This window comes from Martes martes (assembly GCF_963455335.1).
Source record: "Martes martes genome assembly, chromosome: 9".
NCBI lineage: Eukaryota > Metazoa > Chordata > Mammalia > Carnivora > Mustelidae > Martes > Martes martes.
The window spans coordinates 21773305-21787514 of NC_137896.1; the positions used below are offsets into that span (position 1 = coordinate 21773305).

At 52.4% G+C, this 14210-nt stretch overlaps 1 protein-coding gene across 1 annotated transcript; it reads right to left on the reverse strand.

Annotated features, from left to right (window-relative positions):
• Positions 1 to 1221: 1221 nt before the first annotated feature.
• On the reverse strand, positions 1222 to 13945 carry TGIF2 (TGFB induced factor homeobox 2). Its single transcript, XM_080813072.1, has 3 exons — positions 13797 to 13945; positions 10242 to 10466; positions 1222 to 3095 (listed from the first exon to the last, which is right to left on the reverse strand). Exons 2-3 carry the CDS (start codon positions 10431 to 10433, stop codon positions 2574 to 2576), a joined length of 714 nt encoding a protein of 237 aa, XP_080669198.1. The 5' UTR covers positions 10434 to 10466; positions 13797 to 13945; the 3' UTR covers positions 1222 to 2573.
• Between the last annotated feature and the right edge of the window lie 265 nt (positions 13946 to 14210).

Below are 14210 nucleotides of genomic sequence, written 5' to 3' on the forward strand. Positions count from 1 at the left end.
ATACTGCAGTCCTAGGCTTTCCTCACTGGTTGAGGGGGAGGATAAAGTTGCTAGCTCCCTAAGTTCCCTCACCACTCAGCAACCCCAAAGCTTGAGTGTTTATCCAGGGAAGACTGGTGCAGCTTGGGAGGCATATGCCCTCTGCCCACTATGGTGAAAGGGTTATGGACCAGGGTTGAGGCCAAAGAATAAGGATGCAGGGTGCCCAACACTGACAGGTGGCTGCTGGGGGGGAACGATTAAGGCCCTGTAAGGACTCAGCAACTGCCCCACCCCTGGACAGGGCCCAGGGTCACTGTGGGTCAGTCTGTTTCTGAAACAAAACCCAAAACAACTTTATTTGACGAAAGACAAAAACAAAAGTTATTTACAGTAGTTTTTTGCTCAAATAATTCAACGGGATAACTGTGCTTCTCCAGGTTTCTCTCACAACCCAACCAAGCAGAGGCTGCCCCACCTCCAGCCTCCCCATCTCGCACGAGGGGGAAATGCCAACCAGAATTCAGCAGCATGGCTCCTCACCCCTCACCACCTCTACTGCTCAGTGCACTGTGGGAAGGAAAAGTCCCACCCCAGCCCAATACACTGCCAGGGGCTCTTGCTATAAGCATCTTCCAACAGTCCTACCAGACCTGGGCTCAGACATGGGTGGGGTGGAACAGGCTGTGTGGAACAGGCAAACAGCAGCTTCAGCTGTCTTGAAGCTGCTGTTCTTTCTTCCCCAGCTGGGCCTCAGGAGGGTGAGGATCCCTGATCCCCCTGGGACATGCAAGGACGGGCTGGGGTGGCAAAAGAGAGAGCCTAGGAAACTTGCTCACTCACAGAGAGCAAAGCTCCCTCTCCTTAAGTAACTAATCCCCATTCCCACAGCAGTGGGTAGGCCATACCACCGAGAAGTCAGGTAGCCTCCCTGAAGCCTTCAGACATCATCCCAGAAAGGACAGAACACACGTTGCTGCCTTTCTCCTGGCCAGGCCCACCCAAGTCAGTCAACCCCCAGGAATCTCCCCCTTGTGCCTACCTGATGGGGCAACTTCAGGAAACTACAGGCTGAGGGCCCCTGACCTGTCTTTCGGCCCAGTAACAACATTATTCAGAACAAAAATATTTTGGCTAATAGTAACCTAGAATTAGTGTTTCTTAGGATATATAAAGATGGGGTGTATTGCTGTCAAACACTGTTAGCAGTGAGACAGCAAAATAAAAAATGGAGAGGAGGGAGAAGAGTAAGATATCTATTTCACTGTGAAGTTCAGAGCAGAGGCCTCTGCAACTCCAATTTAGAGAAAGGTGCAATACAAAGACACAGTGGACAGGCTTCCTAACCGATTTCCAGCCCCAGCCTCCAGAGAAGGCAGCTTCTCAGCAGCTGGGGGCACGTTTCCTGCTTCTTCCAGGAATAGGTTCTTGCCACTGTCATGGGAATAACTGCCCATCGGAGTCAGCTACAAGGACTTCCTGACCAGTAGGTGGCTCACTTCTCTCCAAGTAGGAGCTACTGGCAGCTTTTTACGTTCCGGCCCCACTAATCCAAGTTCTTAAAGGAATTCAAAACTCAGGCTGCTTGGCCAAACTTTCAAGGATAAAGAGGGGAAAACATTAAGGAGAAAAAACAAAACAAAACCAAAAAACCCACTGCCTTGGTCTAGCTTACTTCCCCTGTCCCCCAAAACATAGTAAAAACAAAAATTTAAAAAACAAAACAGAAAAACGAACAAACCAAACCAATAACCACTTCTCCGGTTTTATCATCCTTCTCTGCTCTGCGCTTAGAAGGTTTGGTCAGATTCTGTATTGGACCCTTTCTTTATTCTTAAAGGCTCTGTGCCTGATGCAGAAAAGCCAAAGCTCAAAAAGGGTGTGTGTGTGTGTGTGTGTGTGTCCTTTTTTTTTGGTAAATCAAACCAACAATAAAACAACCATTTGAATTTTGCAGAGATTTAGCTGGTCCCCAAAATAAAGATACTCCTTCCTTGTAAAACACTCACCATTTGCAGTGGTGCCTAATTCCCAGTTTGTCAGACTCCCTCAGGCAACACACACTGACTCCCCACACCTGGGCTAACTATACCCATTAATGCAAACCCCAGCAAAAAAGGAAAAATAAAGTTTAGTGAAAACCTAAACATTCAACTGGAGTCAGTTCTGTTACATCTGCTGGGTTCCTCTTCTCTTTTGTTCATACTTATGAACTTGGACTATCCACACTTCGCTTAACAGAGAGGCCCAGCTCCAGGGTGTAGGTCTGAATGTAGCGGGTTTCCTGTGCCCAGCTAGGAAAGCAGGCTGGAACAGAGGTGTCCTAGGGATTCTCTGGAGAAGCAGCAGCAGCACCATGCCTGTCTCCGATCTCAATCTCATCACTGAGGAGGCCTGGAGAAACGGCAGTTAGCAGAGAGGTCCCCGTCACGGTGCAGTGACACCAGCTGGCATCTTCCTGCTGAAGACCTCTGGACAGAGGAGATGATCCCGATGTTTGGCAGTGATCCAAGAAAACCCTCTGTATGAAAGGGAACCCAAATGGAAACCCAGGACAGCTGGCTCGAGCCTCGAGCACCCCTTTTGGCAGAAGCCTACTTGGGGTTTTCAGAGACTAAGGGGATCGGAGTGTGCAGTAAGGGGGGCGATGGGTCCTGCTGCTTCTGAAGCTCCATCTCAGCAGCCCTCTGTAGCGCCACCTCCACCAGCAGCTGGAAGCTACTGAAGTCCTCCTTGTCCTGCTCTGGGGGTGTGGGCGGTGGCGTGTTGAAGAGTCCACCTGTGGGGCTTCCAGCTTCAGCTCTGGTCAGTAGAGTGAGTGTGTTGCCAGGGGTCACCAGGGGCTTCGGGGGCTCCAGCTCCCCTGGTGGGAAGGGGGCGGCTGGCTTTTCCCCCTGGCTTGAGTGGAGTGGCATGGAGCACACGGACAAGGAGAGCACGTTGGTGGAGGCTGGTACAGACACAGCCAGCACTGAGGGGCTGCTGCCTCGGGGCAGGGCCACATCTGAGGCCTTACCCCCGCGGCGGGAGATGGTGAACTGATTGGGGTCTTTGCCATCCTTCCGGAGCATGTCTGGGAGAAGGCGCCGCCGGGCGTTGATGAACCAGTTACATATCTGGAATGCACAGAAGAGGCTGTGATCGGTTCACTCAGTCAAAACCAGCTATGAAGCACCTACGTTCCTGGCCCCAGAAATACGGCAGCAAACAACACAGACATCATCCCAGCCTTCAGACAAGTTCATATTGGGAAGAGAGAGTTAAAAAAGAAATCCTACAAATGAATATAAAATTACAACCAGTGCTGGAGAATATAATGGGAAGACCCAATCTAGTCTTTGTGGACTTGGGGCAGAACTGACAGAAGCAGGCCAGGACACCATGGCAACCACTGAAGGGCCTCAACAGTGGCCTGTTGACCTATACACCTTGCACACTGTAGCTCCCTCTCCCGGCCCTGTCTCTTCTCCGTTTATCGACCAATATAGAGCATGTACCAGCTGCTGCACAGGGCAGAGACTGGAACCCTCTCCCCCTCACCTGTGTGGTGAGATATTGGGAACTGTGTGGACTGCAGCAATGGCTCACATTCCTCTACGGTTTGGTGAATGGATCAAGGCTCAGCTCTCCTTAAGGCTCCTGTACCAGTTTCTACCCCTGCTTATCACCTCTCCTGGCCCATTTCCAGGGCAAGCTCTTGGCCACCATCTTCCTATGGAGTCTGTCTCTACCTAGCCAAAGGGACAGCCACCTAGGGCAGGGGCTGGTGCCTGGAGTTGTCCTGGCTCCCTGCTCAGCAGGTACAAAAGCTCCTGTTCAGGGAAGAGCCAGAGCCGCCTTGTGGCTTCTCTTCCTTTCCATTCCAGGGGTTCTCATTTATTCCTCCTCATCTCCAGGGTCTTCCCAGTACAAACACACGCGCGCACACACACCAGCAGGCATCAGCAGACGCTGGCTGAGCTGAATGCTGGCTAAGGCTGCAGGGGAGCCCCAGAGAGAGGTAGGGCTGAACAGCTGGGTGAGGCAAAGGAAAGGAATTCAGCACCTCTGATACTAAGTACCATGCCAGGCACCTCACTTGCATTATGTTTCATCTGTACAAGCTAGAAGGTAGTCAGCAGTGTCCTCTAAATACTAAGGAGGGAACTGAACTCATAAAAGATGAAAGAACATGCCCAGAGTCACACAGGCTCCAAGTCTAGAGCTGGGATCCAAACCCAAGTCTCTAGGCTTTAGGGCCTGTGCTCTGCTGTGTCTTAGCAAACAGGTGGAACTGACAACCAAATAATCATGACCACAATCCTGAAAGCAAATACTTGTTGAACACAAAACATACCAGGTGCTGTTCTGAACATTTCCATCTAATTACTCACTTAATCTCCAACTTATGAGATAGGTACTGCGATGACCACTTTATTTGAACCGGGGAAGAAACAGAGGCCCTGATCAGAGCTCGGTAACTTGCTCAAGGTCACCACTTCCAGGCAACCCCTACTGCCAGGTGAAGAGAACAGACTGAAGCCTTTTCTGCTCCTCGGGATGCTTCCCCTCCTGCGTCCTGCCGCTGCCTCAGCAGCTCCCCGTGCCACCACAGAGCACTGCGCCTGCTCCCCGCTGCTCTGCGCGCCGGGGAAGGTGTCAGGTCACCGTGACCTGGTTCAAGTGAAGTAGGGATGAGGATTTCTGTTAAGAAAGCAGGCTTGGGGAGGAGAACTTAGGCGTTTATTAGCAGCTGTGTGGGCACCTAGCCCCTAGCAGCACCTCCCACTTTGGCTTAGAATTCTGGGAAGAGCAGAAACCACTCTCCCACATGCTCAGCCTGGTCCACAGAAACTTGGCAGCCTGCTGTCTGTTTTGTCTTCTCGTCCGCTAGAAATGTGCAACTGAGGGGGGCCGGGCAAGGGCAGGCCTGCATGCACCCGCAGGGCCGGGCTGTGATAACAGGCCAGCAGGAAATTCTGTAGCCCCTTCCAGCTGCTGACCCATGCCCAAGTCAGGGAAAAAGCATGTGATTTGCCCCCACTCAAGGTCCTTGGGGAGGTGGTAGGGAGAATGCCAAGGTGAATTCTGTGATTGATATGGCACAACCCAGGCTGGGTGCCTCAAAGCCTATCTCTACCACAAACCGGCCCTATGCGACCTGGCGGCTGTCCTGCCGGTACTTTGTAGCAGCGGCTGCGATAAAGAATGTGGGAGGAATCCCTGCGGCAAACGGGCGTGGGAGGACACCAGGAAGCTGATGAAGGCCACAAGGATCAGAGGAGGGCCTTTGAAGAAGGCGACACTCGTGCTTTAATTCTATTGTCTTTTCAGCTGTCCAAGACAGAAGCAAAAAAAGGGAGAGAAGTGAAGGCACGGAAGGACCTTTCCCAAATATCACTGGACCCCCACTTGTGTTATGACCACCCATACCTGGGTGCTCTCAAAAGCAGCTGGCTGTATTATAATCACCTTGAAGGTGAGTTTAAAAAAATAGCTACCTCGGGACGCCTGGGTGGCTCAGCTGATTAAGTCGCTGCCTTCAGCTCAGGTCATGATCCTGGGGTCCTGGGATCGAGTCCCACATAGGGCTCCATGTTCGGCAGGGAGCCTGCTTCCTCTCTCTCTGCCTGCCTCTCTGCCTGCTTGTGTGTACTCTCTCTCTCTGACAAATAAAATCTTTAAAAAAAAAAAAAAAGCTATCCCTTGGGGGCACTTGGCTGGCTCAGTCAGTGGAGCCTGCAACACTTGATCTCAGAGTTGTGGGTTCAAAATCGGTGTTGGGTGTGATTACAAATTAAAAAATTAAAAAAAAAAAAAAGGATCCCATGTGCTCTACAGGTCCAGTGGGAGTGGGGTGGGTGGGGGCGGAGTCAGGAATGCGTGTTTTTAAACAAATTCCCTGAGTTCTGCTGCCCAGACTTAGGAACCAGTGGTTTAACCCGCTCACTCCCATCCCCCTGCTGACCCTTAGCCCCTCTCCCGCTTTGCAAAAGCCTCTCAGGTAACTCCATCTGAATGGAGTTCTAATGGACTTGAAAGGAATGGGGAGCTCAGCTGACACCACACTGGCAATTAATTACACTGAATTCTTAGTCCATTAAATATTGTCTTTCCTTCCTCCAGGAGGCTACCCAGGGGGCAGAGATAGTGCCTGTTCTTCCACTGTGTTTTCCAGCACACAGCACTGGGCCTGGCACAGAGCACACCCCCAATCAGTATGAGTGAAAGAATGGGGCCCAAACCCTCCCCGCCACGCTTCCCTTCCCTCCCCAACAGGCAGCCAGCCCCTCAGAACAGTTAGAAACCACAGCAATAAAGTGGGCTCAGAGGGTGTCACAGGGACCTGTGAAAACCCTTCACAAATGACTTTTTTTTTTTGGTCTTACCCTCCCAACTGCCTAGCCCCAGGCAAGTACCAGCAAACCAGTTAGTTAAATGACTCATTGACTTGCTAATGAGATTGCTCTTGGGCCAGTTAAAGGAGACAATCAAAAGACCTGTCCCCAGGGAGAGAGAAAACAAGCTTGGCAAAACGCTGAAGCATGCTGAAGCCAGGTGATTGGTTCTAGGAGTGCATTATAATATTCTCTTTTGTGGATATTTGCAAACGTTCTTAATAAACAGTGAAATTTAAAAATTAAACACAGGAAAAAGAGATGTCTCCAGGGACCTGGGCCAATTTTTCCAGATTGAGAAGCTACACTTCTTTTCTTTTGAGGTCTTGCCTGTTGACATTTCCCCACACTTCCTCATTTTCTATCAATTCAATAATTGTTTACTGAGCACCTACCAGATACCAGGCATTGAGCTAAACTCGGGATATAGTGATATAGTGATAAGTAAGCCTCCTGTTCTAAAAAGCAGCTATACAGTCCATTGTCCAAGTGCTGACCCAGTTATGGTACCGTGGGAGCACACAGTTCCTCTGAGGGTTGAGGGTCTCCCTGGTTAGGAGTGGGAATGAAGCGGTCTGGGGTACTGATTAGTGTGGCGTGAGTACTGGGGGAGGCAGGGGTGAGGCCGGCTATGCAGATAGGGGCAGGTGATACTGTCATTAGGTGGGCAGGAGTCACTGAAGGGCTTTTAATAGTGGAAGAGCAAGTGGTAAGACAATGATAGGCTGGACCAGGGAAGGAAACCCACACTTCAGAAATACTAAAGGGGTGAATGCATAGGAATTGGTGACTGATCAAATGAGCTCAGGAAGGGAAATGAAGGGGCACCCCTTAGAAAAAGAGTCAGTTTGGAGAAGTTATCCATTACCAATCAAGAAATCTGAGGTGCCTGTGAGACCTCCAAGCAGAGGTAAAAGGGTGGAGGCCCTGTGGGATTCATGGTATAGTTCCCCCCAGGGCCACATGGTCCCCACTGCTCTTAAACTCTCAGCCGGACTCTAGAGCAGAGTGGCCAACACCAGAACCCTTCCCATCAGGGCACGCCAGGATCCAGCTGGCCCTTCCTCAGCCCAACATTTCTCTAAGTGGAATCAGGGATATATCATCCTAGGAATCCACTAGTTCTCGGAAGAATGTTTTAGCTTCACATTTCCATTCTGATCTTGAGTAGGAGCACAGTGGCCTCTGGCAATCCAGACTTGCTCAAGTCCAGAGTCAGTGCCTTGGTCATACTACACATCACAGCCAAGTCAGCAAAGCATCATCCCCATCCACCATTTTACATTAAGTTTTACATTGGTTTCACAGTTACATTGGAAAACTGGTTATTTTACAATTTATAAGAGCAAAAGCAAGAAGGGTTTTTTTTTTTAACCCAGTTTTTTATACATGCTTAAGTGACATGACAGCTTAAGTGACATAATAAAAAAAATGTATCAAGTCCACATGTTGCGGGGAGGTGGGTCTATGAAAAATAAATTAGAGAAACTGGCACAGCACTCAGCTGTAAGAAATGGTGTCCCTGACCAAAAGCAATTTCAATACAGTGTGGCAGCACAGGTAGGAGGTGCACCAGAACACAAGAGTAGTGGCCTCAGACCTAGTCCAAGAATGCTCTCATGAGGAAATGCTTACATGGAGTGAGCCAAGTTCAGAAAAGTCACGAAGAAGCCTAGGGAGAAGGCCTGGAGAAACAGAGGTCCGAAGGTTCACAGGTCCTGGGGACAGGAAGAACTGAGAGATGAAGCTGGCAAGCTCCTGAGTTTGGATTCTCTGCAGAGGACAGTGGGGTCCATGGTGTGTGTGACACAATCAGATTTGTACTTTTGTGTTCAGGAGAATGGACTAAGGGAGCAGAGTTAGATGGGATGCTGTCCAATTCATGAACTGCTTAATAAAGCCCATTTAATGAAAAAAAAAAAGAGGAGAGAACGGGCTGAGGGTAAAAGGCTGGAGGCAGAAGACCAGCAAAGGCCCATCGAGGTGATCCTGGTTTTCAGGCTCAAGCCTTTGGCCTGTGTTGTTCTACATCCTGTGAGTTCAAGTCCGCCTCTTCTGGGAGGCCTGCTGACACTCCAGGCTGGCTTAGAAATACTGCTTGGGTCTCTGCTGCCTTCTGTCCCAGCAACACTTTTTACAAACACTAATGGCTAGCTCGTCCCCACTTTCCCATCCTAGACTAGACACCTTGAGGGTGGGAATGTGTCTGGTTTCTCTCTGGGACCTCAGCTCTGGTTGGGAGTGCTTGGTACACTGTGAGATGCTAGGCACTATCAGACACCTGGGGTCAGTCCAAGACCTGTGATCTAGGAGATGAGGATGACAAGAGCAGAAACACCCACTCTGTGCTCACCTCGCCATGAGCCTCGAATCTTTCTTCTCCATTCCTCTTCCTTATATGCTATGCCAAGTACCACAATCATCTCCTTTTTTCAGATGAGGAACGTGAGGCTCAGGGAGAGGCAGTGGACCTGGCCAACATCCAGGCTTCTTCTTGTGGAGAAGATTCTGTAACCCTAGAGCCTTTCTCACAGACAGACTCCCATTAACCACTGCCCAGCAAGTATAAAGTCAGGTGACAGGAGTTCTGAAGGCTGAATACTCAGCGTGAGGCATCATGGAGAAGAGATGGGAACTGGGGAGACAAGGGAGGTTCCAAGGTGGGGGGGTAAGGGAAGAAAGGAGAGTTAGCACCACAGATTCAAGTAAGGAATCTATTAAAGGCTAGGAAAAGACAGAGCTGGAACAGGAGGCTGAGGGCCTTGGGGTAGAGGCTTAGGCGGCTCATGAAAGGAGCACTGGGGGCTCATGGGGCAGGGGATGGGCCTTCGCTAGACTGGGGGCCTGCTGTGTTGCCCAGGTAGATGAGCGCCAAACTGCAGGCAAGTCAGTGATAGTCCAGGGTGTCTACCTCAGCGCTATGAACACAGAACAAAAACACCTATAGGTCAGCAGTCAGGCAGTTCAAAGGAGGTGATACCTTGCGCTCTGACGAAAAGCGGACAAGAGATCTTCAGGTATGCTCATGTGGATGGTTTACAAAGCACTTTCTTTTTTTAATATTTTATTTATTTATTTTTAGAGAGTGTGTGGGGAGTGGGGGAGTGGGAGTGTGGGCATGGGACAGAGGAGGGAGAGGGACAAACAGACTCCATGCTGAGCGTGGAGCCCGATGTGGGGCTCGATCCCAGGATCCTGAGATCAAGACCTGAGCTGAAATCAAGAGTCAGATGCTCAATCAAGCCACCTGTGTGCCCCATCTTTTCTTTCTTTCTTTTTTTTAAAGATTTTATTTTTAAGTAATCTCTACACCCAATATAGGATGTGCTTTCACAACCCCAAGATCAAGAGTCCTGTACTCCACTGACTGAGCCAGCCAGGTGCCCCCAAAGCACTTTCACATCCAGTTCTGAATCTGCTCCTTACAACAATTCAGTCAAGCAAGGGAGGATTCGAACCCCCACTTTACAGATGGAGAAATCAAGATGTGATCCTTTGCTCCTATGTGGCAGAACTGGGTTTTGAACCCAGAACCTCTGAATTCTGCCCTTTCCTTGGCCATGATCCTAACTCATTTTTTTAACTACACTGCAGACCACTAGCTGCCCTTCTGCAACCAAGTCACTAAACCCTGCTCTGGGGCCAGGGGCTGAATTCCAAACACTCAGCGCCTTCTCACCATCCCCACGGCCTCCACTGTTAATGACACCAAGACATTCATAGTGGTGCCTTGCCTCTTCAGAACTCCCCCAGATCTAGCTGCAGTCACCTCATGTCATGGTCTTCCCTTGAGGCAGAGTGGGTGTTCTCACGTGGCCACACAGTGTATCAGCGACAGGACTTAGACAGGACTAGAACCCAGGTCTCCTGCTACCTGCTCCTTACCTGCAGCACTGACAGGTTGGTCTGTCCAGAAAGGCTCAGCTTCTCCTGCTCTGAGGGGTAGGCGTTGTAGCGGTGCAAGTACAGCCAGTCCCGGAGGATCTTCACCGATTCTTTGGGCAGGTTCCCTCTGCGCTTCCTCTTGCCTGCCAGGGAGAGGAGGCCTTCGTCCTCACCCAGATCACTGTCTGACATGGTGTCTAGGGGCTAGGTGGACCTTGGGCAAGCCTGGAACAAGTGACAGAGGTAGAAGGGATGAGTCTGAGATGCCTTCATTTCATGCACTCAGTAGAGGACTACTGAGGTAAGTGGCAGCTCTTTAAGAAGCAGTACCAGACTACAAAGAATTTTAGCTACCTCTGAGGTCTGTTTTCCATGCGCTATACTGAGCACTTCACACTATCTCAGTCAAGTCCTTGTAAGACAGCTACTACTATTACTGTCATTTTATAGATGAGAAAATCAAGACCCAGAGAGAGCAACACCTAATTTAAAGTTACCACATGATCCAGTAATTTCGCTCCTAGACATCTACCAAAGAGAAATGAAAACCTGTGTTCACACAAAACCTTGAACGCAAACGTTTATAGCGACATTATTCGTAATAGCCAAAAGGTGGAAAGAACCCAAGTGTCCATCGGTGGAGGAATGGAAAAACGAAATATAGTCAATCCATACGGTAGAATATTATTTGGCCATGTAAAGGAACTAAGTCCTGATCCATAATATAGTGTGGATGAACCTTGAAAATATGCTAAGTGAAAGAAGCAAGTCACAAAAAATACATGAGAGTCCATTTTAATGACATATTTAGAATGGGCTGGGGGAGGGGACTAGAAGGAGGACCGCTAAAGGGTATGGAGTTTCTTTCTGAGGTGATAAAAATGTTCTAAAATTGACTGTGGTGGTGGTTACATACTTGTAAGTATACTAAAACCACTCATTTGTTTGCTTTAAATGGGTAAGTGGTAGGATATGTGAGTTACATCTCCATAAAACTGTTATGAAAAAAAAAAAGTCACCTCCAGGATAGGGTATGGAAACAAGGTTTGGACCGACGTTTGCCACCAGCAACAACCAACTCTCGCCAGCCTCCCCAAACTCTAGCATTTTGCTGCCCAGATCTGGAAAGTCTATTAATCACCATGGTCCTAAAGCAACGGGTGTTTCACATTTATAGCACCTACTGTGCCCTGCAAAGAGTGTTGAGTCATCCCTATTGGTTGTCTCAGACATTCTCTTTTGTCATCTAGCCCCTGGATGGGTCCATGAATCAATTCCTCAAAAATCCAGATAAATGAGCAAGGCTGGACTCTGGTTCTCTCCCCTTGGCTGTGTGACCTTGGCAAGTGTGCTCTCTCCTCTCTGGGCTTGAACCCCCTCTTCACTTGTCAAATGTAGGAAGGGGTTTCCCTAGACAACTCAACTCAGTTACTCATCCCCCTGACTAACTTCTGGTTCACACATGCAAAAGAGATTTACATTTTAAAACCAAAAGTTCCAGGGCAAGCTAATGCCAGAATCTCAAGGCTCCTCCCTCCTCAGCCTTTTAACAGCTACCCAGCAGGCTGGGCCAACAGACTCTGGCATCTCCCAGGTTTTGTTTCCTCGACTTGGGCCTGAGCCCAGATATCTGGGCTGGCTCGGCCAGGCTTTCGAGGGAAGGGTCTACCCTCCCAGCCAGGCCACCTGGAGGTGAGACAGGCACTGGTTAGAGGTACCACTCCTCAGAGAACGCCAACAGTAGGCTGCTTTCTGAGGTCAGGTTTCTGGGGTTTAGCTGGCCAGGGCAGTCGGGATCTGGGCTCAGGGATGCAGTCCTGGCAGGCTATGAGAAGTTTACTCAGGGTTATCTGTATAAATGCCACCCTGGCTGCCAACCAAGTCCCAGTCTGCAGGGTTCCTAGGGTGGCCCGTGGAGATGACCCTTGAGCCTACAAAAGACCTCTCTCCACCATCGTGTCCCGCACTCCAGCCAGCTTACAACAGGGGGAAGTTTCCCACATACACACCCCACACTCACACCCAGACACACAGACAGACTGACAGACACACACGCCCTCACCACCAGGCAACTCTGTAGCAGTGCTCAGATAACAGGCACCAACCCATCCCTTAGCTCCTGGAACCACCGAGGTTTTCAACGACAAACACAGCACGCACACAGTTTACAGAGCCCACGTCTAGCACGAACAACTGGTACCCACGAAACCAGCCCAATTCCTGGCTATAAGCCTACCCACAAACTCCAACCGACCCGCCCACCCACGATCTCTCAGACTGAGGAAACTCCAAACGTCATCACACCAGCGATCAATTCTTACCCCAACTGGCCCGTGGCAGCACCCTCACGACAGGACACCCGGTGCACCCTCCTATACACTCCACGACGCCGACCTGCAGCCACTCCCGCATGCACTTTCTGACAACTCCCCCAGCTCCACCGGACACTCCCCCGGGCCGCGCACTCACGCTGCATTCCCAGCAGTTCACACAAAGCGCGCAGTCTCCCCCGCGGCCCAGACCGAGTCGGAGCACATGGCTCCCGGGGCGGCGGGGAATCGGCCTGCGCTCGGGGCGCCCGCACCCCCTCAGCCCCCTACCCCGCGCTAGACTCGGCGCCCCAGCTCCCCCGCCGGCCCGCAAAGTGGGTGGGGCGGGGGCTCTGGAAGAAAGAAAACTCACGTGTCTGTCCCGGGGCAGGAAAAAGTTTGGTTCCCACCCCCTTCCCCCGCCGCTTGGCGCTGTCTGACTCTTCGGGGCGCGGGGCTGGCCGAGCCTGCGCGCTCGGCTTTGTGCTCCGAACTCGGCCCGGAGGGGGAGGGGAGGGGGCTGGGCTCCCACCTCCGCACCGCCCCCCCACCCCAGCCCTGCGCCCAGACTCCATGTTGGCCGCCCCCTACCCCAGAGAACTGCGCGCTTCCCCCGCGGGAGGCTCGGCTCACGCTCGGCCTGCCCGAGGGTCCCGGCGCGCACAAACTTTCTTCGGGTCGCCGGCCCCACGCGCCCCGCTTCCTTGGCCCGCCTGGGAGTGACAGATGCCTCCGAGACAGACTTTCCTTTGTTCCAAAGGAAAGGGGAACTCGCGCGGGCTCCCCAGCCCCCCAGCCCCGGGCCCTTGCCGCTGCCCCCACCCGCAGCTGTCACTCTCGGCGGCCCCCTCCTCGGCTCGGCCGCCGCGGGGGGGGGGCGGAGGGGGGAGAGGCTGCCGGCGGTTAGCAACGTGCACTTTTTAAACCAAACAAACCCGCCCCCCGCGCGCTCACCCCGGCCCGGGGCAGGGGCGGCCCTCTCACGGGCTGGGATCGTACGGAGCTGGGCCCCCCAGAAGGGCCTCGAGAGAGCTTCCGACTTGGGGGGGGACGGTGCGACATTCCCCCCCACCGGCCCCCGCCCGCCCCCCAGCAGTCGCGGCTCACAAACACCAGAGCTTACACACCCACAATCGCACGCGCCAGGACGACGCCCCCTCCCCCGCCCGGCCGAGAAAAAGAAACTTTCCAAGTTGTCCGCGCGCCCCCCGCCCGACTCTGTCCCACTCCTGCGCCCCGCACTGACTTTTCCGAGCGGCTTTTCCGTCCACGCGGCCCCTGGCTCGGTGCCGGGCGTCTTGGCAGGGGGCGGGGGGCGCCGGGGGAGCGCGCCGCGTACCTGCCGGGCCTGACACTCGGCCTGACAGCTCGCGGCTGGAAAGCACCTCGCGGCCTGACGTCAGATCCCCTCTCCTCCCCCCCCCGCGCTTTCCTCGCCCTCCCCCACCCGCCCGGAGGGAGAAAACAAACTTTGTGCCGAGCGCGGCGAGCTACGCCCACCCCCCGCGGGGCGGGCCGACGGCGGCCGGGGGCTTCGTCCCGCCCACCGCGCCCGGAGGGGGCGGGGCCGGGCGGGCACCTTCTTCCTGCGCCCACCCCCACCCTCAGGAATGCCACATGGCCTCTGAAGAGGAGCGGTGGGAGCCCGGCCTCGGGAGAG

What these genes read in the sequence shown, in the direction of transcription:
- TGIF2 (XM_080813072.1), bottom strand. Translation starts at nt 10,433, where the DNA reads ATGTCAGACAGTGATCTGGGTGAGGACGAAGGCCTCCTCTCCCTGGCA. An exon ending in CCAACCTGTCAGTGCTGCAG is followed by an intron (nt 3,096 to 10,241) that starts GTAAGGAGCAGG and finishes TGTGCATTCCAG; the next exon opens with ATATGTAACTGGTTCATCAA.